This window comes from Gracilinanus agilis, chromosome X, assembly GCF_016433145.1.
Source record: "Gracilinanus agilis isolate LMUSP501 chromosome X, AgileGrace, whole genome shotgun sequence".
Taxonomy (NCBI): domain Eukaryota; kingdom Metazoa; phylum Chordata; class Mammalia; order Didelphimorphia; family Didelphidae; genus Gracilinanus; species Gracilinanus agilis.
Genome location: NC_058136.1, coordinates 18,751,743 through 18,777,864, shown reverse-complemented (window position 1 = coordinate 18,777,864; position 26,122 = coordinate 18,751,743). Strand labels below are relative to the sequence as shown.

Below are 26,122 nucleotides of genomic sequence, written 5' to 3'. Positions count from 1 at the left end.
AGTTTATAGGTGCCAGGTATCTTGAACTCAGAAAGGGCATCGAGGGGCTCTCTTACTATTTCCCTACTTATCACTGATATCATCTCTCTATTAGTCATTTTTCTTCTGTTTTTTTTTTCCTTCCAGTTCAGAGACTATTCTTCTTAGTAGAGACAATAGAAGCAAAATAAAGGTCAAATAGCTTTTTGTCAATTTTCATTATCCCACCTACCCCAAGCAGCATTCCTATCCCAAATATGAAAGAAGTTGATCAAATTAGGTCCCTGATCTCTTGGATGAGCTTCAAGGGAGGCAAGCCTTCATTTGGGTCATTAATTGCTTCTTCCTATGGAAGTTTTATGGGCATGCCCCTGGGTGCCTCCTGGGAGATATGCTTTAGTGTCCAGGGCTACTCACAAGATGAATTGGACGGCTCAGACTCCTGGAAGACTGAGAGTATCTGAAGTCAGGGGACTACTTGGTCAGACTGCTGTCTATATCATCAGATTTGGTCACTGTGTTTTTTTGCAAGGGAGGATTAAATTTGGGGAGAGGGAAGGGGTTGCCCCCTTTCCCACACCAGAAATGGCTGACAAGAAGAAGCATCAATAAAACTTTCTCAGTCAAAGAAAGTGAATGAGTCACCGGAACATTGGAATGTTACCTGAATTGCAACCCCAAATGCGATTCCCATCTGAGGACAATCCAAACCACACGGTGGCACTCTGAGTTTGGGGGAATGAATCTGCTGCTGGGAAAAATGGTATGAGAGAGAGAGAAAAAAAAAAACCAAGGCTATGTGCTTTGTTTCCTTGCCTCCCGGCTACTATGAGTATTTTTATGTGTTTTTGCATTTTTGGTAGAATGGAACAGAGGTTGTCCTGTACCTAATATATACATTTGTCCCTTAGGCACTTGTGGACCCTGTACTGAGTGTTGAAGAGACAGAGAAAGAGAAAAGTCAGCCCTTGCTTTCAAGTCTAACAGAGGAGATGATGTGCAAACAGCTGTATATAGGACAAAGTGGAGACAATCACCAGAGATAAGGCACTAGAATTAAGAGGGATCAGGAAAGGTTTCCTATAGAAGACAGGATTTTGGCAGGAACTGGAAGGAAATGGGAGAAACCAAGGGGCAAGATACAAGGACAGAAATCATTCCAGGCATGGAGAACAGCTAGTGAAAAGGCACTGAATTGAGAGATAAGAATATCTTGTTTGTGGCAGGAAGCCAAGGACATTGGTTCCCAGAATATGTGGAAAGGTGGAAGGTGGAAGAAGACCAGAAGAGGGAGAATTATGAAGGGTTCTGAACACTAAATGGAGGATTTTTTTATTTGATTCAGGAAGTGATTTGGGAGCTGTTGTGGTTGCCTGAGTAGGGGGGAGGCGATATGGACAGCCCTGTGCTTTACAGAGGTCATTTTGCCAGCTGAGAGGAGGATGGCCTGCAGACCCACCAGTAGCTATTGTAATAGTCTAGGTATGAGGTGATGAGGGCTTGCACCAGTCTGGTGGCTGGTAAAACAAACAGGTCTTGGCAATAGATGATATATAAGAGGGTGAGAGAGGGTCAGGAGGAAAGGATGACACCTAGTTTGGAGCCTGGGTGACCAGGAGGATGATGATGACCTCAACAGTAATAGAGAAGTTAAGAAGAGAGGAAGGTTGGGAGGGGGAAAGATTTTGAGCTCAGTTTTGAATATACAGAACTTAATATGTATATAGGATATCCAGTTTGAGTGTCCAATAGGCAGTAGATGCAAGACTAGAGGGCAGCAGAGAGATTAGGGCTGGATAAGTAGATATGAAAATCAACAGCATAGAGATGATAGCTGAATTGATGGGAGCTGATAAGATCAGCAAGTGAAATAGTATTTATAGCTAAGAGGGCCCAGAGCAGAGTCCTGTATGACACTCATAGTGAGTGGGCATGACCTGGACAAATATCCAGCAAAGAAGACCAAGAAGGGGCAGTCAGATAGGTAAGAGGAGAACCAGGAGAAAGTAGTATCCTGAAAACCTAGAGAAAAGAGAGTATCAAGGAGAAGGTGGTGATCAAGTGTCAAAGGTTACAGAGATAGATGAGAATTTGGCAATCAAGAGATCATTAGTAACTTTGGCCAGAGCAGTTTTGATGAAATGATGAGGTCAGAAGCCAGACTACGGAGAGTTAAGAAGAGAGTGAGAAAGAACACTATCCACATTCAGAGGAAAAACTAAGGCAGTAGAAACACAGAAGAAAAACAACTGCTTGAACACGTGGGTTGTTGCGGATATGATTTGGGATATTGACTCTAAACAACCACCCCAGTGCAACTATCAAAAATATGGAAATAGGTCTTGATTTACACATGTAAAAACCAGTGGAAATGCATGTCGTCGGCTACAGGGGGTGAGGGGAGTGGGGGAGTGGAGGGAAGAGTAAGAACATGAATCATGTAACCATGGAAAAATCTTTTATTATAAAATTTTTAAAAATTTTAAAAAGAAGAGAGTGAGACAAGTAAAGGCACCAAAGTAGACCACCTTCTCAAAGAGTTGAGCCACAAAAGACAGGAGCTATATGGGACAATAATTAGCAGGGATGGAAGGCTCAAGGGAGATTTTCTTATGATGGGGGAGATAGGAGTATGTTTGGAGATGGAAGAAAGCAGCTGCTAGGGAAAGATTGAAAGTAAATGAGAGAGTAGAGGATGATGGCAGGGGCAATCTGCTGGAGAAGATGGGATGAAATGGGATCATTTTTGTGCAAGTAGAGGGGTTTGCCTTGGCAAGGAGAAGGGGACACTTTTTAACATGAGAGACACAGGTGAAGGAGGAAGAAGTGACAGAAGGTTTAGGGTGATGTAAGATGAAGAGGAAGAAGAAGGAACTCTCAGTGAATGGTCTCAATTTTTCAGTAAAATATAAGGCAGGGTTCTTAGCTGAAAGGATGGAGGCAGGGGAAGCCACAGGAGGTTTAGGAAGGAATGAAAAGGTTTGGAAGACCTGCTGTAGTGAGTGGGATAATGAGTTAAGAGAGGTACAAAAGGGTTGCCTTGCAGCAATAAAGACTCAGTTAAAATTATATTAGGGGATGGACCCAGTCAGCAGGGTTTCCTGATTTTCTCCAGCTCTGTTCAGCAGCCTGAGAATAAAACTGGAGGCATCAGATGGTTTTAACTCTCATTTCCAACTCTTACATCATAGTGATGTAGTATTTGTCTCTTTCTTCCCTTTTTCTCATTTGAGTAACTTAGGAAAACAAAATGTGTGTATCTTCAGAAAGTACTTGTATGTGAGAGGTAAGATGGTAACTGAGAGAGACCAAAGAAGGTCAAAAGGAGAAGTGGCTGTAGGGAGAAAGCAATGAAAAGAAGAAAAGGGAGGGCAACCAGAAAAAAAGTTTTGCCTTCATCTTCCACTGGGTGGATGGCAATGAATGGAGAAGTTATAAAGACAATTGTCCCAACTGCCAGAATTCTCTGCTCTGAGAAACTGAGGATAAAGTGGGTCATACTCTTTGGACATGCAGAGTAGACGGGAAGGAGAGAAGGAAAAAAATATATACCAAGAAAGTCCCTCCCCTCCCCCTCCAACCTGTAGGGAGTAAGAATCAAACCCATATTTGTGGGGAAGTTCTCCTATCCATACATCTTGGAGCTAAAATGCTACAGCATCTCTCTAATACATGTCCTCCTCTCCTCAGATACTCTGATGCAGGCCCACATCACCTCACATCTGGATTATTGCAATAGCCTACTGGTGAATCTGTCTACTTCAAGTCTCTCCCACTCCGATCCATCCTCCATTCAGCTGCCAAAGTGATTTTTCTAAAGAAAAGATCTAACTATGCCCCCCCCACACACACACACACAATAAACTCCAGTGGCTCTTATTGCTTCCAGGATCAAATATACAATGCTCTATTTGACATGCCCTCTCCTCCCTTTCCAGTCTTCTTACACCTTACTCCCAACCCAATACTCTTTGATCAAGTGAAAACGGCCTTCTGGCTATTCCATGAACAAGACACTGTCTATTGGCTCCAGGAATTTTACCTGGTTGTTCCCCATGCCTGGGTTGCTCTCCCTTTTCTGCTCCAACTGCTGACCTCCCTGTCTTCCTTTAAATCTCAACTAAAAGCCCACCTCCTAGAGAAGTGTTGGTGAACCTTTTAGAGATCAAGTGCCCAAACTGCACTTTCAAGCTGCCTCTGAGCCCCCCACATTACCCCAGAGAGAAGAGGGAGGAAGTACTAGAATTGGGTGGCTGGATGGAGGGGCGGGGCATGCACAAAGTATCCTCAGGCACAATAGAGAGAGGAAATGGAGAAGCCCCCTCTGGCATGCTGGGGCACATCTTTACCAACATGGTCTAGACAGTGATTCCCAAAGTGGGCACCATTGCCCCCTGGTGGGTGCTGCAGCGATTCAGGGGAGGTGGTGATGGCTACAGGTGCATTTGGGGGAGGTGAATAACTGTAAGAGGGCAGTGATAGTATGTGACAGGGGGCGCTAAGTAATATTTTTTCTGGAAAGGGGGTGGTAGGCCAAAAAAGTTTGGGAACCACTGGTCTAGAGGAAGCCTTCTCCAACCCCTCTTAATTCTAGTACCTTCTCTATATTAAATAGCTCCTATTTATCCTGTATATAGTTTGCTTTGTATATATTTGTTTGTTCCTTGAGGACAAGGACCATCTCATGCTTCTTTTTATATCTCCAGTAGTTAGTATAATGCCTGGCACACAGTGGGTGCTTAATAGATGTTTATTGATTGATTGATTCTCTGGTTTCTGCTTTATTTCTCTCTTTAATAAAACTTTACTCACTAATATTGTGAATTGTGGGGTGGAGGTGCTGGATTCAGTACATTAAGAAGTACCCATGGAAACGTTTTAGCCACGTTTCCTAGGTGGGGGCTATGAAGCAAGAAAGTGACAAAATCACTCAAAGTGCCCCTGGACTTTTGTGGCAGAATGGCTGACACTATTATTTCGTACAGTCTCTTAACAGCTCTCAATAATCTGCTGATCTTTCTCTCTCAAACCTTCTTTTCTTCAGAACTTTAAAAAAACATTATGAAGGACCCCACCATCCTTCAAGTCAGCCATGCTCACAACATTAGCCTCAACTTCTCATTCTTGCTCAACCCACATATTTAATCTGTTGCCAAATTCTGTCATTTCTGCCTTCACAACACTTTTTGTTTACATCCCCATCTTTCCATGCTCATATATGCCGCTCTAGTTTGGACTTCCATCTCCTCTAACTTAAACTATTTTAATGGCCTTGTAATTAGTTTTCCTACCTCAAATTCATCTTCCACTCAGCCTAAAGTAATTTTTCTAAACCATAGATCTGACCAAGTCACTCTCTTACTCAATAAACTCCAGTAGCTCCCTATTAGTTCCAGGATCATAAAATCCTCTGACATTTAAAGATCTTCCAACCTTTCCAGTCTTCTTATGCATTACTGATCTGGCCACATTGGCATGCTTTCTGTTCCTCACAAATTACACTTCAGTCTTATCTCATTGTCTCTGCACTGGCTGTTCTCATGGCTGTCTAGAATTCTCTTCCTCCTCATTTCTGTCTCTCAGTTCCTCTGGCTTCCTTTGAGATTCAATAATATTGAAATGGGTCTTGATCAATGGCACGTGTAAAACCCAGTGGAATTGGGGGTTGGCTACGGGAGGTGGGTGGGAGGAGAAGAGGGAAAGAACATGAATTGTGTAACCATGGAAAAATATTCTAAATTAATTAATTAAATAAATGAACTTAATTTTAAAAAAAGATTCAATTCAAATCTCATCTTCTTCTAGAACCTTTTCCCAGTTTCCCAAGCTGATAGTCCGCTGACCTTTGAGCTACTCTGGATATATCTTGTATGTGCCTAGTAATTTTCACATTATTACTCGTTAGACTGTGAGCTCCTTAAGGACAAGAATTTTCGAATAATATACCTGGCACATAGTGCGAGCTTAATAAGTGCTTGCTGACTGATCAATGTCAAATATTATTTTTGTTTTTAACCCTTACCTTCTGTCTTAGAATCAATACTAAGTACTGGTTCTAAGACAGAAGAGTGGTAAGGGGTAGGCAATGGGTGGTTAAGTGACTTGCCCAGAGTTACATAGATAGGAATTATCTGCGGTCAGATTGGAAAACTGGATTTCCTGTCTTCCGGCCTTTCCCTCCTTCCTCTCAGAGCTGACAAGTAATTCCACTGGGTTATACATGTATCATTGTTCAAAACCTATTTCCATGGGTTACAGTTATTTTCTTTCCCTTTTGGGGGAATCTCTAGATTTTCAATCAGGTTGGACACTGGTTGTGTTTTCTTTGATTTACTCAAATCTCTCTAACTTTACATCTTGAATTGGGACTATATGCCTAATCCAAGTTTTGCTCCCTGGTACACAGATGGTCAGCACTGTTTGGTCTCCTCCTGGGTTCCTGTGCTGACCTCTAACTCTCTCCTGGGGTGAGGCCCCACTGGATCTCAAAGGCCCTCTCTGGTATCTCAGGACTGAGTGTTAGGGATCTGAGAACCCCTGGGTCTGGGCTGTCTGTCTGAACACTGCAACACTACACTGGTTTAGTCACTGCTGATCCCAGGCATTTCCAAGATCGTCACCAGAGCTTTGTGACAATCCTAGGGCCCTCCACTATTCCTATCTTGGGAAACAGAGCCTTGCAGGCAAGATGAGTCTGGCCAGTCTCTGGTCATACTGGAAGGCTACTCTAAACTGGCTTTGGTTTTGCTGGTGGTTCCCTTTCCTACTGTCCTAGAGATTCTGGCTGACATCTAGCCTGCAAGAAGCCACTGTAGTTCTCATTGGATTTCTTCATCACTATTTAGTCTGGTAGAGACTTTGATGTTTGTCTAGAATAGGTATGTGGGAGCCTGCTTCCTGTTCAGGCAGCCATATTGCCAAAAAGTACTTTTGCTCAATGTTCTATAATCATAACTATAGATGTATTCAATTTTCTGATAACCATAATTTGTACAAGAACATTATGCTCTTCTGTTTCCAAATTTCTTCTAAATTTTCTAAATGAAATCAAAGATTTTGTTGACCTTTTTGGAGAGAATAAAAAATTTCAAAGGGGTCAGTCTCCTTCCCTATCATTCCCTCTAACTACAGGTGTTCTGGGGGAGGGGCTGTCCTGTCCTCTTCTTCCTCTATACTTCACTTGGTGATCTTCTCAGTACCCATGGATTTAACCACTACCTCTATGCTAATGATTCTCAAATCTAACCTCTCTGCTGACTTCCAATCTTGCATCTCCAGCTGCCTTTCAAACTTCTGAAGTAGATGCCAAGTAGACATCTTAAATTCCACATGTCCAAAATAGAACTCATTGTTATTTAAAGCCTCAGCAGTTCTCAGGCTCATAACCTAGGAATCATCCTGGACTCTCCACTCTCTCACTCCCCATTTCCAAACTGTTGCCAAGGTCTATCTAGCTCTATGTCTAATGACATACCTATCTTAGCAACATCTCTTGCATACACCCCATTCTCTGCTCTGACACTGCCACCACCCTGGTGAAAACTCTCATCACCTCACAGCTTAGCTAATACAATAACTTGCTGATGTGTGTACCTGCCTCAAGCCTCTCCCCACTCCAATCCATCCTCCATTTAACCACTAAAGTAATTTTCCTAAAGAGCAGATTCCTCTATTATTTATCCCCGTCCCACCTTTCCAGTCTTTTCCAACCTTACCCCTACTGTGTATTCTATGATCTAGTGACCGTGGCCTCCTGACAGTTCCATGAACAAGATACTCCATCTCTCAGCGCTGGGCATCTTCTCTGGTTGTCCTCCATGTTTGGTATGCTCTCCCTTCTCATCTCCACCTCCTGGTTTCCTTAGTTTTCTATAAGTCACAATTAAAATCTCACCTTCTACAGGAAGGTTTTTCCATCCTCTCTTAATTTCAGTGCCTCCTGTCTGCTGTTTCCTATTTATCCTGTCTATAGCTTGTTTGTACATATTTTCTTGCTTGTCTCCCCTATTCGATTGTGAGTGCCTTGAGGGCAGAGATTGTCCTTTGCCTCTTTGCATCCCCAGCACTTAGCCTGACATATAGTAATAGTTTAATAAATGTTTATTGACTATCACAGATCTAGAATTAGAATGGGTCTCAAAGGCCATCTAGTTCAATGTACTAGAAGTAGCTTTCTCTCTCATTGGACCTGCAGGATCCAAACAATTCATAGTAATAGCAGAGAGCAAAGAACAAGTTTTTTCTCTCTCTTGTATTGTAACTTATGACTCACTCCTATATTGCTTCTCCCACTAGGGACCCATTTGTATGGTTCCATGGAATGTGAAAAGATGGGAATATTTTTTGAGAGAAAGCAGGCAGAAAATAGGTTAAGTAGGGAAATGTAGATGGAGGCTTGCTTTAGTTTCCTTATCCTAAAGGGTCTCTGACATTGTGATCCTGAATTTATTTTTTAGTTTTCAACTTCTCCCTCCGGGATTTTAAACTTAACATTTATAGATTTATAGAAGGATTTATACACAGTTTATTTAATGCTGAAATAGGTTCATTTAAGGAATGAGTCAGCAGACACACAAAGCGGGACTGAAAAGGGTCCTCATTACAAACTTGTACACAAGGAGGAAAGACATATTAACAACTGGTGGGATTAGGAAAGGTTTCATTAGGGAGGTAGCAATTAAGCCTCAGCTCTAATGAAGAAAGATGAAGACTCTTAGGTGCAGAGCAGGAGAGAGAAGAGAGGCCCAAAAGTAGAGCCAGAACATAAAGTCTGGGGAATAGCAATGGGTCATTTTGGTTAGAACGTGGAATGTATACAGTAACAGCAATATCATACCAGTGATCAACTTTGTAAGACTTGGATACTCTGATCAAGTCAGCAGCCCAAGATAATTCCAAAGGACCATGCTGAAAAATTATATCTACCTCCAGAGAGAGAACTGATGAACTTTTTTTTTCACTTTATTTTTCTTGGATCTGTGTGTGTGTATGTGTGTGTTGTTTTCTTTTGCAACATGGCTAATATGGAAGTATGTTTTATGCAACTTCACATGTATAATCAATATCATATTGCTTGCCTTCTCAAGAGATGGGGAGGGTCAGTAGGGAGAGAACTTGGAACTCAAAATTTAAAAAAATTTGTTAAAATTGTTTTAAAATTTAACTGGGGGGAGGGCAGCTAGATGGCTCAACGGATTGAGAGCCAGGCCTAGAGACAGGAGGTCCTGGGTTCTATCTGGCCTCAGACACTTCCTTGCTGTGTGACCCTGGACAAGTCACTTAACCCACATTGCCTAGCCCTTACCACTCTTCTGCTTTAGAACCAATACACAGTGTTGATTCTAAGATGGAAGGTAAGGATTTAAATTTTTTTTAATTGGGAAATATTTAACAAAATAAATAAAATATTTTTTAAAAGAATATGGAAGGGGGCAGTTGGGTAGCTCAGTGGAGTGAGAGCCAGGCCTAGAGACGGGAGGTCCTAGGTTCAAATCCGGCCTCAGCCACTTCCCAGCTGTGTGACCCTGGGCAAGTCACTTGACCCCCACTGCCCACCCTTACCAATCTTCCACCTATGAGACAATACACCGAAGTACAAGGGTTTAAAAAAAAAAGAATATGGAAGGTGTGAAGGGGCATGTATAAGGCAGATTCATCAGATTAGGTCCTTTCTTTCAGAAGGAGAGAAGACATACAGACAAAACTACTAGAGAAAGTGACAAATCCTTGGAAATAACCAGTGATTAATAGAGGAATTATATTAATCTTTTCCATGTGATTGGTGTGTTCAAAGGTTCTTGGTGTCTGTTTACCCTAGATTGGTGCATTTGTAAAGGGTAGTACCTTTGTTTACTCCTAAGTATAAAACAATGTAAGCTGCAATACTCAGGGACCACTCAGGTCAGTCTACAGTCCTCTAAGAGCTGATCAACGCTTTGCTGGGCTGCCTATGTAATATGGTTGTCCTGACTCAGAACAAAAAAAGGCCTAAGTGGCTATGTCACAAACTGGCCCAAATTCTTGCTGAATCCTTTCTTTTTGATATCAATAAATTATAATTACTGGAAGTTCCTGTGAGTGTGAGCTGTGTGTCTCTTCCCTAAATCTTAAATCCAATTGAAACATCATGATAAAGCCTGGAAAGGAAATTTAAAGCTGGACTACAGAGCAATATAAATGCTGGGCTTCCTTTATCCTAGAGGTAAATAGGGAGCCACTGAAGCTTTTTGAGCAGGGCAGTTACATGATCAGATCTGTAAGTTAGGTGTATTTTTTGATGCATTGTGAAGGATCGAAGAGAGAAGAGGTTGCTAGTACCTTTAACAGAAACAAGAGAGCTTGGAGGAGTGGTGAAGTAAGTGGCGTAAAGAGGATCAGTTTTAACTTAAACATATTTAGTTTGAGATGCTGAAAGGAATTCTTGGCAGTTGGTGGTAGGGGAAGAAAGATTAAAGCCAGATCATGGAGATTTGGAAGTAATGATAATTGAATCTAAAGGCACTGATGAGATCCCCAAATGACAGAGACAACATATTGGTCTGGGGAAAGAATAGAAGGTAAGATGATCTGTTAGGAGGATAGATAGAGTAAGACTTCTAGGTCACACGACCAACAAAATAGAAAACAGAATAGTTTTTTTGATTTTCATAATGTCTCAAATTGCTCCAAAATAGGGATTAGTCACAAGAGACAAAGCAATTTTAGTTATCTCCATGATCTAGGACACCAAGAACCTAAACAAGGTAAAAACTCAATGAACTAACAGCAGAGAAAGCTAATCCCACAACTTCAACATGGTCACTTAGCAGTCCCTCTCTCACTTCTTAGCATTCTGGCATGGCTGCACAAACCAACTCAAGGACTTTGTCCTGGCTGGGAGAGATCTCTGTGTGGTAGTTCTCTTGGCTGCAAAAAAGCTCAGAGAACTGAGGAACAGAAAGGGGTGTGTGTGTGTGTGTGTGTGTGTGTGTGTGTGTGTGTGTGTGAGAGAGAGAGAGAGAGAGAGAGAGAGAGAAGCACTCTACTAATGAACTGTGAATTGCCAAGTATAGAAGGATGCTGAAATGGCTTTGCCAAGAAAAAAACAAATTACTGTAGATATTAGCAAAAATAAAACCCAGTTAAAGATCTTAAACTAGCAGGGATAATATTAATAGCAAAAGGGAATATGGATCAACTTTTTAAAATCCAGGCATCTATGAAGAAATATTGGAAGATAAAGAAAAATGAATCAGTATCTAATGAAATAGAAGAACTTAAGAGAGCATCTGATGAGGCAATGGATTCCTACGAGAGTATGGAAATACAGAAGGATGCTCCTGAATGGTTTAAAAAAGAAATAAGCATGGTTTAAGAAGAATTTATAGCTTACACTGAAGAAACAATTAAGAGAATAGAAAAACTTGAATCCATGGTGGTAAGTCTCAGTAAAGAAACAAAAGTGAGAATAACTGTTTGAGAGTGCAATAACATTAAAAGAACACATGCTCTCCATATAAACAAAAATATTTACATTGATGATATAATGCATAGAGATAACTTAAGAATTAGAGGGCTCAGGGGAAGCTAGGTGATACAGTGGACAGAGTACTGGGATTGAAGTCAGGAAGACCCAAGTTCAAATCCATCCTCAGCTGTTTAGTTGCTGTATGACCCTAGGCAAGTCATTTAACCCTAGGCAAGTCATTTAACCTTGTTTGCCTAAAAAAATATTATAATCAGACAGATACTATTGTTAAGAGGCAGCTATTTGGCTCAGTGGACAAAGAGCCACACCTGGAGATGGGAAGTCCTGGTTTTAAATCTAGCCTCAAACACTTCCTAGCTGTATAACCCTGGACAAGTCATTCAACCCCAATTGACAAACCCTTGCCACTCTTCTGCCTTAGAACCAATACTTAGTATTGATTCTAAGACAGAGGGTAAAGGTTTGAAAAAAAAAAGAATTAGAGGGCTCTCAGAAGAAAAAAAACCTGAGCACTATTATGCAAGAAATAATATAAAAAACTACCCTGAAATTCTGCACCCCCAAAACAAAGTGTTTATTGAAGGAATGGACAAATTGCCTCCCCTCAAAAGATCCCTAAATGTCAAACTCCAAGATACACATGGTTATATATAAAAATTTCAAAGCCAAACAACAAATCTAATTATTCTGTACTCATCAGAAACCACAGGAGGTAAAAGAATAATGTGTTCCCAAGAACAAAGGAGCTCAAGATGAAACCTAAGATGATGTACCATGCAAACCAGAACCTAACCATTAATGAAAAAAGATAGATATTCAATAAGAAAGAGGTGCTCAGGACATTTTTAGAAATTAAAAAAAAAAACTTGAACAAATTATTCATTTCTCAAACAACAGAAGTAAAAAATGAAAACAGCAACGAAGGGCTTCAACAATAAAATAACAAGAGAAACCACTACGAGATTTCTCTCTAAAAATAAAGGAGGAGGAATGATCAACTGTAATAGACTTAACTACTCTCAGCAATACAATGATCTCTAGGACAATTCTGAGGGAATTATGACAAAGAATGCTATCTCCCCCCAGAGAAAGAACTGTTTTGAGTCAGAATATAGATCAAAGTATGTGATTTTTCACATTGGTTTACAAAGATTTTTGTTTTGGAATTTTGACTTTATATGATTATTCTCTTATAAAAGTGACCAATATAGAAATAGGTTTTGCATGGTAACATATATATCAAAGTGCTTATCAGCTCAGGGAAGGGAGAGAGGGAGACAATTTGGATTGTCTAACTTTGGAAAATTTTATGTGGAAATTTGTTATAATATGCAATTGGAAAAAATATATTTATAATTTAAAAATGAAAAATGAAAAGTACACAAGGAAACAAGGTGAAAACAGAAAGCAAATAGAAATGATAAAAGAGAAACATGCATGAAATATCATAGACCAAGCCTCACACCACTCTGCCATAGGGTGACTCAGTGTTTTTGTGGACTAAATTACAGGAAGGAAGGATACCTAAAATGAGAAAGAGTGGGAAGAAGCTAAAGGAGAACATGTGTGCCCTATCAAGCCAAAGGTCATTAATGAAGAGGAAATAATTCTTCTAGTCCCTCAGGAAGAGAAGAGAGGGTACAGGAGAATAGGTGAGGAGATATTGGGAGGGATAGGAAAGGGGGGAAATTTTGTTTCACTGGAGGGAGGAAATAACATTAATGAAGTTCTTGATAGGGGAAGAAAGATTGTATAAGAGATCTGGACCTTACAATGGGTATAATCTGCAAGGATTTGGTACTTAGAGAAACCACACATCCTGCTCTAGGGGAAGGGAAATAAGAGCAAATGATACTCAGAAGAGTGGAAAGGTATGGACTCAGGAGATTGCATGGCAAGTGGGAAAAAATGACCACTGGGGAAGCAAAGGTGGACTGGACAATAAGGGACATAGGAAAATTCCTACCTTGGGGTAATAACCACTCTATTACCTGCAGGGACTGATACAGAAAAAGAAGTAAGTGGGCAAGATTTACATGGCAATAACAAAGAAACTATTTAGAAGAGGGAGTTCAAAATAGATACCCTAGGAGGTTTAATTCTATGAGGAATATAAAGACTAAAGGACTAAATAAGTATAAGGGTCATGAATCAAAGAATAAAAGCCTAGGAAAGACAGAAATGGAAGATAAATAATGAAGAGAATGGTGGAAATAAGTCTGTTTTAGAAAGCACAAAAAAAATTGTATAAAACCCATGAAGCAAACAAGGTGAAGGGGAGAGGAAAGGGGAATTTTATGTGACTCCATAAATGAGAGGAAATGAGAGGAAAAAAGATGGGGAGAATTCATTAACTAGATAAGAAAAAAGGAAAGAGAACTAATAAGATAAGCATCTGGAGAGAGGGAGTCCTTAAAAGTAAGAGGAAGAAAGTCAGTAAGAACAGGGTTATCTTAAAATAGATTACACTAAAATAACAATGTACTTGTATATTTAGAGTAAGGGGGGGGGATCCTAATTTGGAAAAATGTCAATATTGGAGACTAACAGAGTAAAATATAAAGCTAACTGTCATAGCTTTAAATGTGAAGGGACTAAGAATCAAACAAAACCAAAAAGAATGACAGATTGTATAAGAAAACAAAACCTCGCAATTTTACAAAAAATATACCTAGAAAACAAAGACAAACACAGATTAAAAATGAGGAGCTAGGACAAAATTTAGTAGACATTTGGGGAATCCAAAAAATCAGGAGTTGCAATCATGTTCTTAATCAAAATAAAAACCAACATTCTAAACATAAAAAAGGATAAACAAGGAAACTATATTATGCTGAAAGGAACCATAAGCAACAAACCAGTAGAAATATTAAACTCTTATGCTATAAATGCTTTAGTATCTAAATTCATTAAGGAAAAATTAACTGAACTACAATAAGACAAAGTAACACAAGAGGGAAGGGAAGGAATAAGCATTTACACAACCTACTATGTGCTAGGCACTATGCCAAGTACCTTTTTTTCTCCAACAAATATTCAATTTGACACTCACAACAACCCTGCAAGGTAGGTGCTATCATTATCCCCATTTTATAGTTCAGGAAACTGAACAGTGACTTGCCCAAGGTCACACAGCTAAGTGTCTGAGGCCACGTTGAACACAGGTCTTCCTAACTCCGGGCCCAGTATTCTCTCTAACTGCAACCTATCTCCTTGTCCAAATGGCAATACTCAATTATAATACAAATTTATAACTATTCACTGCACTATCATCTGTCTCCACAAGAGTGACAAGAGACTTCAATATCCTTCTCCCAATTTTGTATACATCTAGCAGAAAGAGAAACAAAAGGGACAATACAGAATTGAACAAACTGTTTGAGAAACTAGTGCTTAGACTTACAGTCTTTTCTAAATAGGACTGCTAAAAAATAAACAAATGTCTTAAAATCATATGGAAACTTTAACTCAAACTGACCAGGCATTGGGGCATGCAGATTTTGCAAACATGTGAAAAAGCAAAAATAGCAAATGATTCCTTTACAGACTCCAATACAATAAAAAGTTTTCAGTTTAGGGAGCACAAATAAAAGACACAGACCCAATAAAAACTTAAATTCTAAATAAACAAATAAATAAATGGATGAATGAATGAATGAATAAATAAATAATGATAATAAAAAGAGAGATCATAGTACTAGCCCAGGGTATGTAGCCTATACTACTAGGGTGATGGTAGTAAGGATAGAGAAGAGGAGATGCATAAGAAAGAGATTGTGGAAGTAGAATCAACAAGCCTTGATAACAGATGCCATGAGAGGTGAGTGAGGAATGAGTTAAAAGGTAGCCCCAATGTTTGAAACCTGGGAGGTTGTATGAATGAATAGTGCTGCCCAAAACAGAAAAAGTGAAGTCAGAAGAAAGTGTGTTTGGAAGAAAAGATAATAAGCCCAGTTTTAGACATGATGAGTTTCGGACAACTCAGACAGTTCCAATGGAAGTGTCCTATAGGTTGTTTTGGATACATGGATTTGTTCTTCTGGTAATGGGTTCTGGGCCCTCATTTGGAGAAGAAAAAGGAAGATGCTAAAAACACTTGGCTGCCAGGAGCCATTTACTCTTAGAAGAGAAGATTGCCTATCTTTGTTCTTCTCAGAATACAAAGCAAAAACTAGCATCAGCTTGATGCTGCACTTCCCAGAAGCATTTCCTATCATCAAAAATTTAGAAATTTCACCTTGCACTCCTTCAAAAAAGGGTAAATAATACCTGTTCTCTGTAATAGTAGTCACCTATTGAGCAATACTTTTTGTGTCCTTCCTCTTTTTTAAAATGGTCCCTGACATGAATAGGCAATTCTCAGATAAAGAAACCAAAACTATCAATAAGCACATGAGAAAGTGTTCTAAATCTCTAATAATTAGAGAAATGCAAATCAAAACAACTCTGAGGTATCACCTCACACCTAGCAGATTGGCTAAAATGACAACAAGGGAGAGTAATAAATGTTGGAGGGGATGTGGCAAAATTGGGACATTCATGCATTGCTGGTGGAGTTGTGAACTGATCCAACCATTCTGGATGTCAATTTGGAACTATGCTCAAAAGGCTTTAAAAGACTATCTGCCTTTTGATCCAGCCATAGCACTGCTTGGATTATACCCCAAAGAGATAATAAGGAAAAAGACTTGTCCAAAAATATTTAGAGCCCAGCTCTTTGTGGTGGCAAAAACTTGGAAAATGAGAGAATATCCTTCGATTGGGGAATGGCTGAACAAATTGTGGTATCTGTTGGTGATGGAATACTATTGTGCTCAAATAAATAAAGAACTGGAAAGACCTCCAGGAACTGATGGCGATTGAAAGGAGCAGATCCAGGAGAACATTGTACACAGATACACAAAGACTGATACACTGATACACTGTGGTACAATCGAGCATACAGACTTCTCTACTAGCAGCAACATAAGGATCCAGAGCAAGGCCGAGGGACTTATGAGAAAGAAAACTAGCCACATTCAGAGGAAGAACTGTGGGAGGAGAAACACAGAAGAAAAACAACTGCTTGAACACATGGGCTGATGGGGATATGATTGGGGATGTAGATGCAAAATGGTAACTCTAGTCCAACTATCAATAATATGGAATTAGGTCTTAACCAATGATACATGTAAAAGCCAGGGGAAAATATTCAAAATTAAAATTAAATAAACAAATAAATGAAATAAAGTGGTCTAACATTGAACACTGATTGGTTGGTCTGGCTCCTTTGCACACACTTTTTTTGTGGTTGCTGAAAGACTCTGGGCAAATCTCTGATCCTTTCTGAGCCTCAGCTCTCTCCACCGTCAAAAGAGGGGGAGTGAGAGGGACAAGTAAGGGGGATGGGCTAAAGGCTAATTTTCTCCTTTGGTCGAATAACCAGGAAGGGTTTGAACTAAGCCATTAGAAAACTTTAGTGTGTGACCTGGCCCCCTTGGGCATTCAGCCCAGGGAAGCCTTCTAAGAATCCTATTTTGAAATAATTGATGGAAACGCTACATTTCGGTTAAAGGGTTGTGAAAATCAAGATGTTTTGTCATCCAACTTCACAGACCCCTAGAGGGTCCTCGTGTTAAGCATCTGTGGCCCAAGCAGTTTTCCGCGGCATCCGAGTTCCGTTGGGCTTACGTGCACTATCCCCGCCGCTCTCTGCGCGAGGGTCCCCGAAAACTCTGGCCAGGCGGCCCAACCAGAGGCTAATGGGAAACATTCCCGGCCACAAGGGTCCGGAAGGTGGCAAGCCTCCGATTCCAGGACCCCGGAGGCATTGCTAACTTTCGCGCCCTCGCGGTCAGCCCCGCCTCCTCGACACAAGGCTTCGTCCCTTCCCCCAAGAAATAAACTCTTTTGACTTGGGCAAGAGGACTCACTGCCTCCTCCCCTTTGCACAAGCTACTTCCCCTTCTGCCCAGCTCCCACATTCCTATCCCGGAACGCGCCGGCCGGAAGTCTTTCCCTCAAGCCGCCATAGCCATTACCGCTACCCGCATTGTGACGCCATCCAGCCGCGCCGTTCGATCCCGCCCCTTCCTGTTGCCAGAGAGGAGGAGGAGCTTCTGACGACATCGTCACTTCGCCTCCGCCTCCGCCTCAGCTGACTGGCGGACGTATGGCTGCTTTTACGGGGAAATGGCTGGTGGGGCTCGGCCTCATCATTCTGAGCCACTCCGCCTTCTCCGTCGCGCAGCGTGAGTGCTAGGAAGTCGGATCAGGGGGCGGGACAAACTTGTGGAGAGCCGGAGAGATAGGCGGCTTGGCCGGCCGAGGGAGGGAAGAGGCGGGCCGGGGCGGGGTGCTCAAGTACCCAGGCTGACAGATAAACTCTGGACGGACCCAGGACGGCTGTTCCGGCGAACTAAAGCCCCGGGGATTGTAGAGGGGAGCTCGAGCCATTGCGAAATCAAGCGAGAAAAGGCATCGAGACCTAGGGCTACCCATATAGGGTACCCGAGGGCTGAGAGAAGAACCGACAGCCTCGAGGGAGAGAGATGGAGGATTGTTAAAGAACTTAATAGCAAATAACTGTTGAATTGTATTGAGACTTGGGGTCCACAAGTCTTGAAACTCACTACAAAGTTATTAGCTCTTGAAGTGTCATGTTACTGGGGGGTGGAGGGTGGGGAAGGGAGACCACGGGGAGAGACGGGAGGTTACAGGATCTATTCAGCAACTCAATTGGACGTAGACAAGGAAAGGAGAAAGTGGCTGGCCTAGGTCTCCAAACGGTTTCAAAGCTTTTAAGAATGTTAATACACAGCTATAGAATTTAACTTTTACAGACCCGTGTTAGAATTATTTAGCGTGGATGTGACCTCACTGTCCTCCAAGGCAATGACATTAGAGATCGTACTCTGGCCTGGCAGGTTCACTCTACCGAGGTGCAAAGGTTTCCTGCCTGCCGAAAATCAGTAGATCTAAATCCAAGAGAGGCTTGTTGCAGGATGATAAAGTTTGGAGCCCACATCTCTCTTCTAAATTATTAAGGGATTACCTCTGCGTCGCTAGGGGGCACACGGATACCGACACAATTCCATATCCTAAAAATACTAGTTAGGATTTCTGAAAACTTTCTCGTGTTGGGCTTTTAAGAATTCTTGTTTGATTTAATTTTGAAAGTAATTAGTCCCTAATTTTCTAAGTAATCAGTAATCTGAAAGGAATTATTCCCTTTACAATCTAATATTTTTATCTAGATCTTCAAATCTGGTTTTGGTATTTTAAGAATATTTAAGAAGTAGTCAATTAATAAACAAGTTATATACTCTTATCAGCACTCCTTGCCATTAGCTCTGGTAATACTCAATAGTCACTAACATTTTATTTTTTAAAATATGATAAATTAAAAATATAGTACTTCAAAATTGGATTTTGTGTTCTGCAGTGAAATGTTATTGGTTTCTGCAATAGAGTCCTAAAGATGATCAAAATGGTAGCTCTTAAAAGTCAAATTTAGGGGCAGCTGGGTGGTTCAGTGGATTGAGAGCCAGGCCTAGAGATGGAGGACCTAGGTTCAAATTTGGCCTCAGACACTTCCTGGCTGTGTGACCCTGTCACTTAACCCCTCATTGCCTAGCCCTTATAAGGTATTGATTCTAAGATAGAAGATAAGGGTTAAAAAAAAAAAAAAGCAAAATCAGACTTCATTTCTAGAGGCAGGGAAAAAACAAGCTGGTAGGCATACCAACTTAGGCACTCTTAATTAGTATGATTTTTGTTTTCAATAATTCTTAGAACAATGCTTGAGTTTTCACATAAATTCTCATTACTATAAAGATACATGGGTCCAAATCTCATCTCTGATGATTACCATCTAGTGACCCTAGCAAGCCATTTCTACCTGGGCCAAAGTTTCCTCATCTGTAAAATTATAAGACTCTAAACTAGCCTTAGATACTATGAAGCTGAAATTATGACTGTTAAAATCTAACAGTGTGTATGGGAAAACCTGTTCCATCTACTGCATGCCTTGCCTACTCTGCTCAAATGTGACAGAATGGGAGAATAATTTTTTCCTTACCTTCTCCCTTATCTCAAGGATACTAATCTTCATTTCCCCAAATCTTTTAATTCTACATAGTGTGAAAGATGATATTCACTCTGTGTGCTGATTATAGTCTATTAGGTTATATAATGAATACAAATATGGTTGTTTTGTCCCCAAAATTAGTGCAAAGTCCCAATGTAAGCATTGTGTTTAAGTGAAGTTTTAGTGAAGAAACTGTGAGTTTTTACCTACATCAGAGCACTTTTTTAATGTTGGCCTTAGCGTGTATCACTAAGATCTACTTTCCTGCCCTAATCATGAAATGTTGAGTTTTTGCCATATTGATTTGCCACATTTTGACTCTAGATAAATCCTATTTTTTCTAATATGAAATATTTTATGAAGGAGCTCAACTGTATATAGATAAGATACTTTATAGTAGAGGAAGCATAAGAAACCATTTGAGCAAGAGACTGATCAGCCTGGATGAAAATTTCTGCCCACTATAGCAGAGACTAAAGTCAAAAGTTAAAAAGTATTCTTGAAATAATTGAGAATTATGTGTATCAACTAGCAGAATAAACAAAATTATTTTCTTTTGTTTCCATTTCAGAGTTTTCTTCTAACATCCAAGAAATTATTTCTAGATATCTGGCTCATAGTTATCCTGCCCAAAACTTCTCTCTTTTTATGAGGAGATAAATTAAGTTATGATCATAAAGATATAATAGAGAAAGAAAATGTAAAGACCATCTTAGAACATAGATACTCTGGCATGTGAATTTTCCAATCTTTTTTTACCAATTAGAATATTTTAAGAGAAGAATGCTGGCTTCAGGTTGAGTTAGTTACTCATATGCTTTTGATTTTTCTAGATCGTACTTACATGCGTTTAACTGAAAAGGAAGGTGAAGCTCTGCCAAGAGATGTAAGTGTATATTCTGTTTAAAAAAAGATTATGAAATTTAAGTTTCTTAGCTTATCATTTGACATTAACTTTTCTTCAATTAAATTCTTGCTGTCCTAAACAAGGAATTATATATTTATTCCTTACTCAAGTTTCCATAAGTTATGGTGGAACCTAAGGAACAGGAAATCTCACAAAAGTCCTTCTATTTGGTCTCTCCCTCTGGTGCTGCCCTGGAAATAACCAAGTTGAGCAATTGTTGCCATTCACTCCCCAAAACAAAGAAGTGCATGCCTAATTTTATCTTTTATTGTCTACAATCAGATAAATAATGCATTGCCATTAATGGCTTAATCATCCTATTACTCTTTCCAGTATGGTACTCAATTGGTAGGATTTCTTGGCTGTTAAGGGAGAAAAAGATATTCAGGAATGTGGCTGTGATTGATCTCTATTGCCTGTTTTTGTTATATAATCTTACTTCTTCAAAATTAGAAATATCTATGCTGCTGATTCATTAAGGAATTTTTTTGGTAAAGCACATTCCTATGTTTAAACTTCCAGGTACATATACAATGTATACCAAACTGGGCCCTGTAGGCCAGGAGGCCTGAAGCAGATTTCAGAACTAAAGTACTTATTCAAAAAAATTAACACTTGATGAGTGTTCTCAGGAACTAAGGTTTTAGTGATTCTAACTAGATCACAAGTCCTTTTTCAAAATCAATTCCAGTGATGATTGTATCATAATCTAAATTGACATAGCTAAAAATTTGACCATACCTCAATATCTACATAGTGGAATACCATTTCGTGGCAGAAAGGAGATCAATATGAAAATGTACATTTTTATACTTAGATTTTAAATAATTTCTATGACAGGTAAGCAGTATTGTAGTTAGAATAGGACACTGGGAGTCAAGAGACTACAATTTTAGTCCCCAATCTGGTGTTAAGGAACCACTTGAGACTCTGGATAAGTCACTGAGTCTCCACTTTTTTATTTCTTATCTGGACTAGATAATTTAAATGCCCTTCCAGCTCTAAAAGTCAAGGAATACAATCTCTTTCTCTGAACTTATAGATAATTCTTCAAACCCTGTTGGCCTTTCTAATTACTCTTTATGGCATAGTACAATCTGCTGGAGATTTCAGAGAGCTGGACGCCACTTTGGAACTGGAGAATCGGTACGTCTTTTCCTTTTTCATCACTGAGTTTGATTATGGGAAGTAGGGTTGAGATAAAACTGATAATACAATATTAAAACACAGTGATTAACACATAGGTACTCAATGTAGATTTAGCATGTGAATGTTTCCCAAAGGCCAAAGGTAAGCAGTCTTGTTAGGACAGAGCTTGTCATACAATACCTAGGTGGATTTGTCAGTTATTTGATAGTAAAATGTCCATGCTTAAGTGCAAATTTGGGGATTAGGGTTCTTATTAGTCACTGGAGTGTCTCACTGACTTCAGTAGAAAGTATCTGTTAAGCCCTAGTTCTTAGAACCAAGGCACATTTATAGTGCTTGGGGACGATTTTCAAATTTAACTTATCCAAAGAAAAATGAGTATTCCCTTATGCACCACCACATACCCCCTTACTACCAAGAGACCAGAGAAGAGATTAAAATAAAGTGGCATTAAATAGATGGTGGGCAGTTAGATAGATGGTAGTAGATACTGTGTTGGGCCTGGTGTCAGGAATACTCCCCTTCCTGAGTTTAAACCTGACCTTGAACACTCACTAGTTATGTAACCCTGGGCAAGTCACTTTACCCTACTTGCTTCAGTTTCCTCATTTGTCAAATGAGCTGGACAAGGAAATGGGAAACCACTCCAGTATTTTTTGCCAAGAAAACCCCAAATGGGATCACAAAGAGTTGGACATGACTGAAATAACTCAATAACAACAAATAGTAGCATAAATCAAGAAGCCTTAAGCACTTGGTATTTGCTAGGCTCTGTACTAAGCACTGAGGGTACAAAGAAAAGGCAAAAAAGACAGTCTCTGCCCTCAAGAGCTCACTTTTCTAATGGAAGAGGTAATAGACAGGCAACTGGGTATATCCAAGAGGTAATTTTTGAGAAAAGATACTATCATTGAGGAGGACCAAGAAGGCTTCTTACAGAAGGTGGAATTTTAGTGGAGACTTGAAGGAAGCCAGGAGTGTCAAGAGTTGGAGATGAGAAGGGAGAGCATCCCAGTGAAAAGACATAGAGATGAGATAGGGAAAAGCAAATAGGCCAGTATATGGAGATGAGGTCAAATGGGAGAAGATCACAAAGGCAAGAAGAGGCAGGCTACTCCCTTCTTGATACTTTCTGGGGTTTTGTAACCCTGCTCTCTCCTAGGTCTCCTATTTATCTGACAACTCCTTTTTAATCTCCTTTGGTAGATCTTCATCCAGGTCATGTCCTACTCATTAGTGTCCCCCCAAGGTTTTGACCTGGCCTTCTTTTCTTGGATTCGATTATCTCGATACATGTGACTTACAGAACTATGTATGCACTCCCAGTCTCTTTTCTCAGTTCCTGGCATGCATTACCAACAGCCTTTTGGCCATCTTGGACTAGAAATCCCATAAATATCTCAAGTACCAAACAGAATTCATTGTCTTTCTCTGACAAACCTTCCCCTCTTTCTAATCTCCTTGTTGCTGTAGAAGGTACCACCAACACCCAGGCTCACAATTTAGATGTTATCCTCCCTAGGATCTTAGTGATAATATATGTTTATAAGTGAAATTACTTTTCGACTCCGGGAGTCAAAACTTTAGGGAAGAAGGGAGAGAGACAACAAGAATCAGGGGAGAGAGACAATAAGAATCATGTAACCATGGAAAAAATTACATTAGATATCATCCTCCCCTCTTTGTCCTGACCCTTTTTTTACCTTCCTTCTCTTAACTTTCTCTCCCTTTCCCCAACTTGGCAACCCCCCTTCCCCTGAATCTCTTCCCAGAGGGTATCCTATGGTTGGCTTTTAAAACCTTCCATAAAGGGGCAGCTGGGTGGCTCAGTGGACTGAGAGCCAGGCCTAGAGATGGAGGACCTAGGTTCAAATCTGGACTCAGACACTTCCTAGCTGTGTGACCCCCATTGCCTAGTCCTTACCATTCTTCTGCCTTGGAACCAATATATAGTGTTGATTCTAAGTCAGAAGGTAAAGGTTTAATAAAAAATAAAATTAAATAAAATAAACAAAACCTTCCATAACCTGGAAACTTCCTATATTTCCAGGTTTCTTATACTTTACTCCCCACTCTATACTTCAAGATCCAGTTAACACTAGATTAACAACATTCTTATTATTTCTAGCACAACACATTCCTGTCTCCTGACTGGGCATTTTCATTGGCTTTCCCCCAGCCTCTTGGCTTCCCTGTCTTCAAGTTTTATCTAAAATCTGACTTTGTGTTGTGTGAACCTGGGCAAGTCACTTAACCCAGCCCTTACCCCTCTTCTGCCTTGGAACACAATACACAGTATTGATTCAAAGACAAAAGGTAAGGGTTTTTTAAAACAAAACAAAATAAAATAAAATCTGACATTGTGCAAGAAGCCTTTCTCATTCTTTAATCATGGATCCTTTCCTCAGTTGATTTATATCCATTTTATCCTTTATGTATTTTGTTTGCATGTGGCTGTTTGCGTATTATCTCCCTCATTCCATTGTGAGTTGCTTGAGAGTACAGGGAGTCCTTTTTTTTGTCTGTCCAGCATTTAGAATAGTGGCTGGCACATCATAGGTGATTAATAAATGTTCCTTGTCTTGACTGGATGGGATCAGTATTGAAGAACTTTAAATGCCATAGAACTTTTTATTTGATCCTGAAAGATCCAGAGCCACCAGAACTTATATTTTTGAAAAATTACTTTGGTTACTGAGTGGGGGATGGACGCAATGATGGGCAAACTATGGCCCTCGGGCCAGATTGGGGGGGGGGGTCTGAAATGTTCTATCGGGCCACAAGACATTATTCCTAATCTGACCAATACAATGAGTAAGATACAATACAATGAAACTTCCAAAGAGTTGCCTTAGAAACAGACTGACAGATGAGCATTTCCTTTCCTTTGGCCCCCTCTTTAAAAAGTTTGCCCATCACTGGCCTAGAGTATGGAGAGACTTGAGGTTTACGGTCACCTTGTTGGTTTAGCCCATTGGATTCAAAGTCAGAAGATGGGCCTTCTCGTCTTAGCTCTGTTACTTAACAGATGTGACCTTGAACAGTCATTCTCCCTCTCTGCCACTCATTTTCCACCTCTGTAAAACAAGGGATTGGACGAAATGATCTCTAAGGTCTCTTCCATCTTTAAGAGAATCCCTTCCATGGCTTAAACCTTAACAGGCTGGACAGATTTTGTTTTGTTACTTGTGAAGATGCTAGAAGGAGAGTATAGAATAAAAAAGGGGGAGAGAATTACAATTACAATTGGGGGACATTTTTCTTATAGATAAGGGAAAACTATATAGATAACTGCATTCTAATTTCATGAATAAAAGAGAAACATTTTGGAGCATATAGAAGCTTTTTACAGTGGAAATAAAACACTTAAAATCCTTCTAAATATTCACCAAAAATTTTAATCACTTTCTTTCAACCATTTTTTTAAAGGACCTCGGACAGTTTAAGGAACCATCCATCTTTTTGTATATTTAACCACCGTGGTAGAGTATTGTTCCGGACAACTAAGACCATCATAAGCTCTTCTTCAAGCTCTGCTGCATCGACCCCACCTAAGCATGCTGCACCAAAACCTAAAAAAGTGAAATCTCATTCCCGTTAATGTTTTTCCATAATCTGGAAAATAAACTAAAATGCAAAGCTGCAGTATTAGTTAGAGGAATAAAATCTTTGTTTGAAAGCACTTATTTGTTGATCTCTTTGTATGAGTATGTGTTTATTGTTTATGTTGTAGTTGTAGTTTTTGAAAAGAGATCCAAAAGACAATTGGTACTAGAGTTGACAATTAATGTTTTCCCAACCAATTTGTGTTGTTTTTTTTGTTTGGTATTTTTCATGTTTTGTTTTTTCAAACTCAGTTTCTTGATTATCCTTCTAGTCCCATTGTGAGATAGGAGCAAGACTGGTATTACTTTTTCACTGTTCACATGAAAAAACATCACAGGAGGCTTATAGACTAACCAGGTCTCCTCTGTCACAGCTCTGTCTTCCTTATACAAATTAGACTTTGGAATCAGCCACCAACTCACGCTTTTTCCCTTTAGTAGAGGGCCTGGTAAAATTCACTGCAGTGAATTTTTTTTATGAAAGCTTAGTTTTCCATTAGTTTAAAAAAGTTTAGCGCAACAGAATTTCAATGTAAAAAGAAAAAAATGTCTTCAGAAAGCAAGTTCAGAGTAGTAGGAAGAAGAATCAACAGTGGGAGTTGGGAGCTGTTGCCCTTAGTGTTGGCACTGCCACTTGGGAGCTGGGTAATCTGGAGTAAGTCAGTTCACGTCTCTAGTCCCAATTTCCTTATCTATAAAATTAGGATGTTTAAGTTTTGCCATTCTGCAAGTTTACAGTATACAATTTGATCTCTATGTTCAAGTCCTATAACATACAGCTTGTTAGGATGTGTGACTATGTAGGAGTGGGGAAGCAAAAGATGACTCCATGCTACAAAACTACTTCCTGATATTGGGACTCTGTGGTGGGAGAGAAAAGCTTTTTCTAAGAAATATCCCCAGGCTGATTTCCTAGTGATATCCATGCCATTTATTACTGAAGATAC

General features: G+C 39.9%; 1 protein-coding gene across 1 annotated transcript; it reads left to right on the top strand.

Annotated features, from left to right (window-relative positions):
• The first annotated feature begins 17,597 nt into the window (after nt 1-17,597).
• On the top strand, nt 17,598-25,209 carry MMGT1 (membrane magnesium transporter 1). The gene is made up of 4 exons (XM_044682717.1): nt 17,598-17,676; nt 20,348-20,400; nt 21,464-21,567; nt 25,000-25,209. Exons 1-4 carry the CDS (start codon nt 17,598-17,600, stop codon nt 25,169-25,171), a joined length of 408 nt encoding a protein of 135 aa, XP_044538652.1. The 3' UTR covers nt 25,172-25,209.
• Nucleotides 25,210-26,122: the final 913 nt, after the last annotated feature.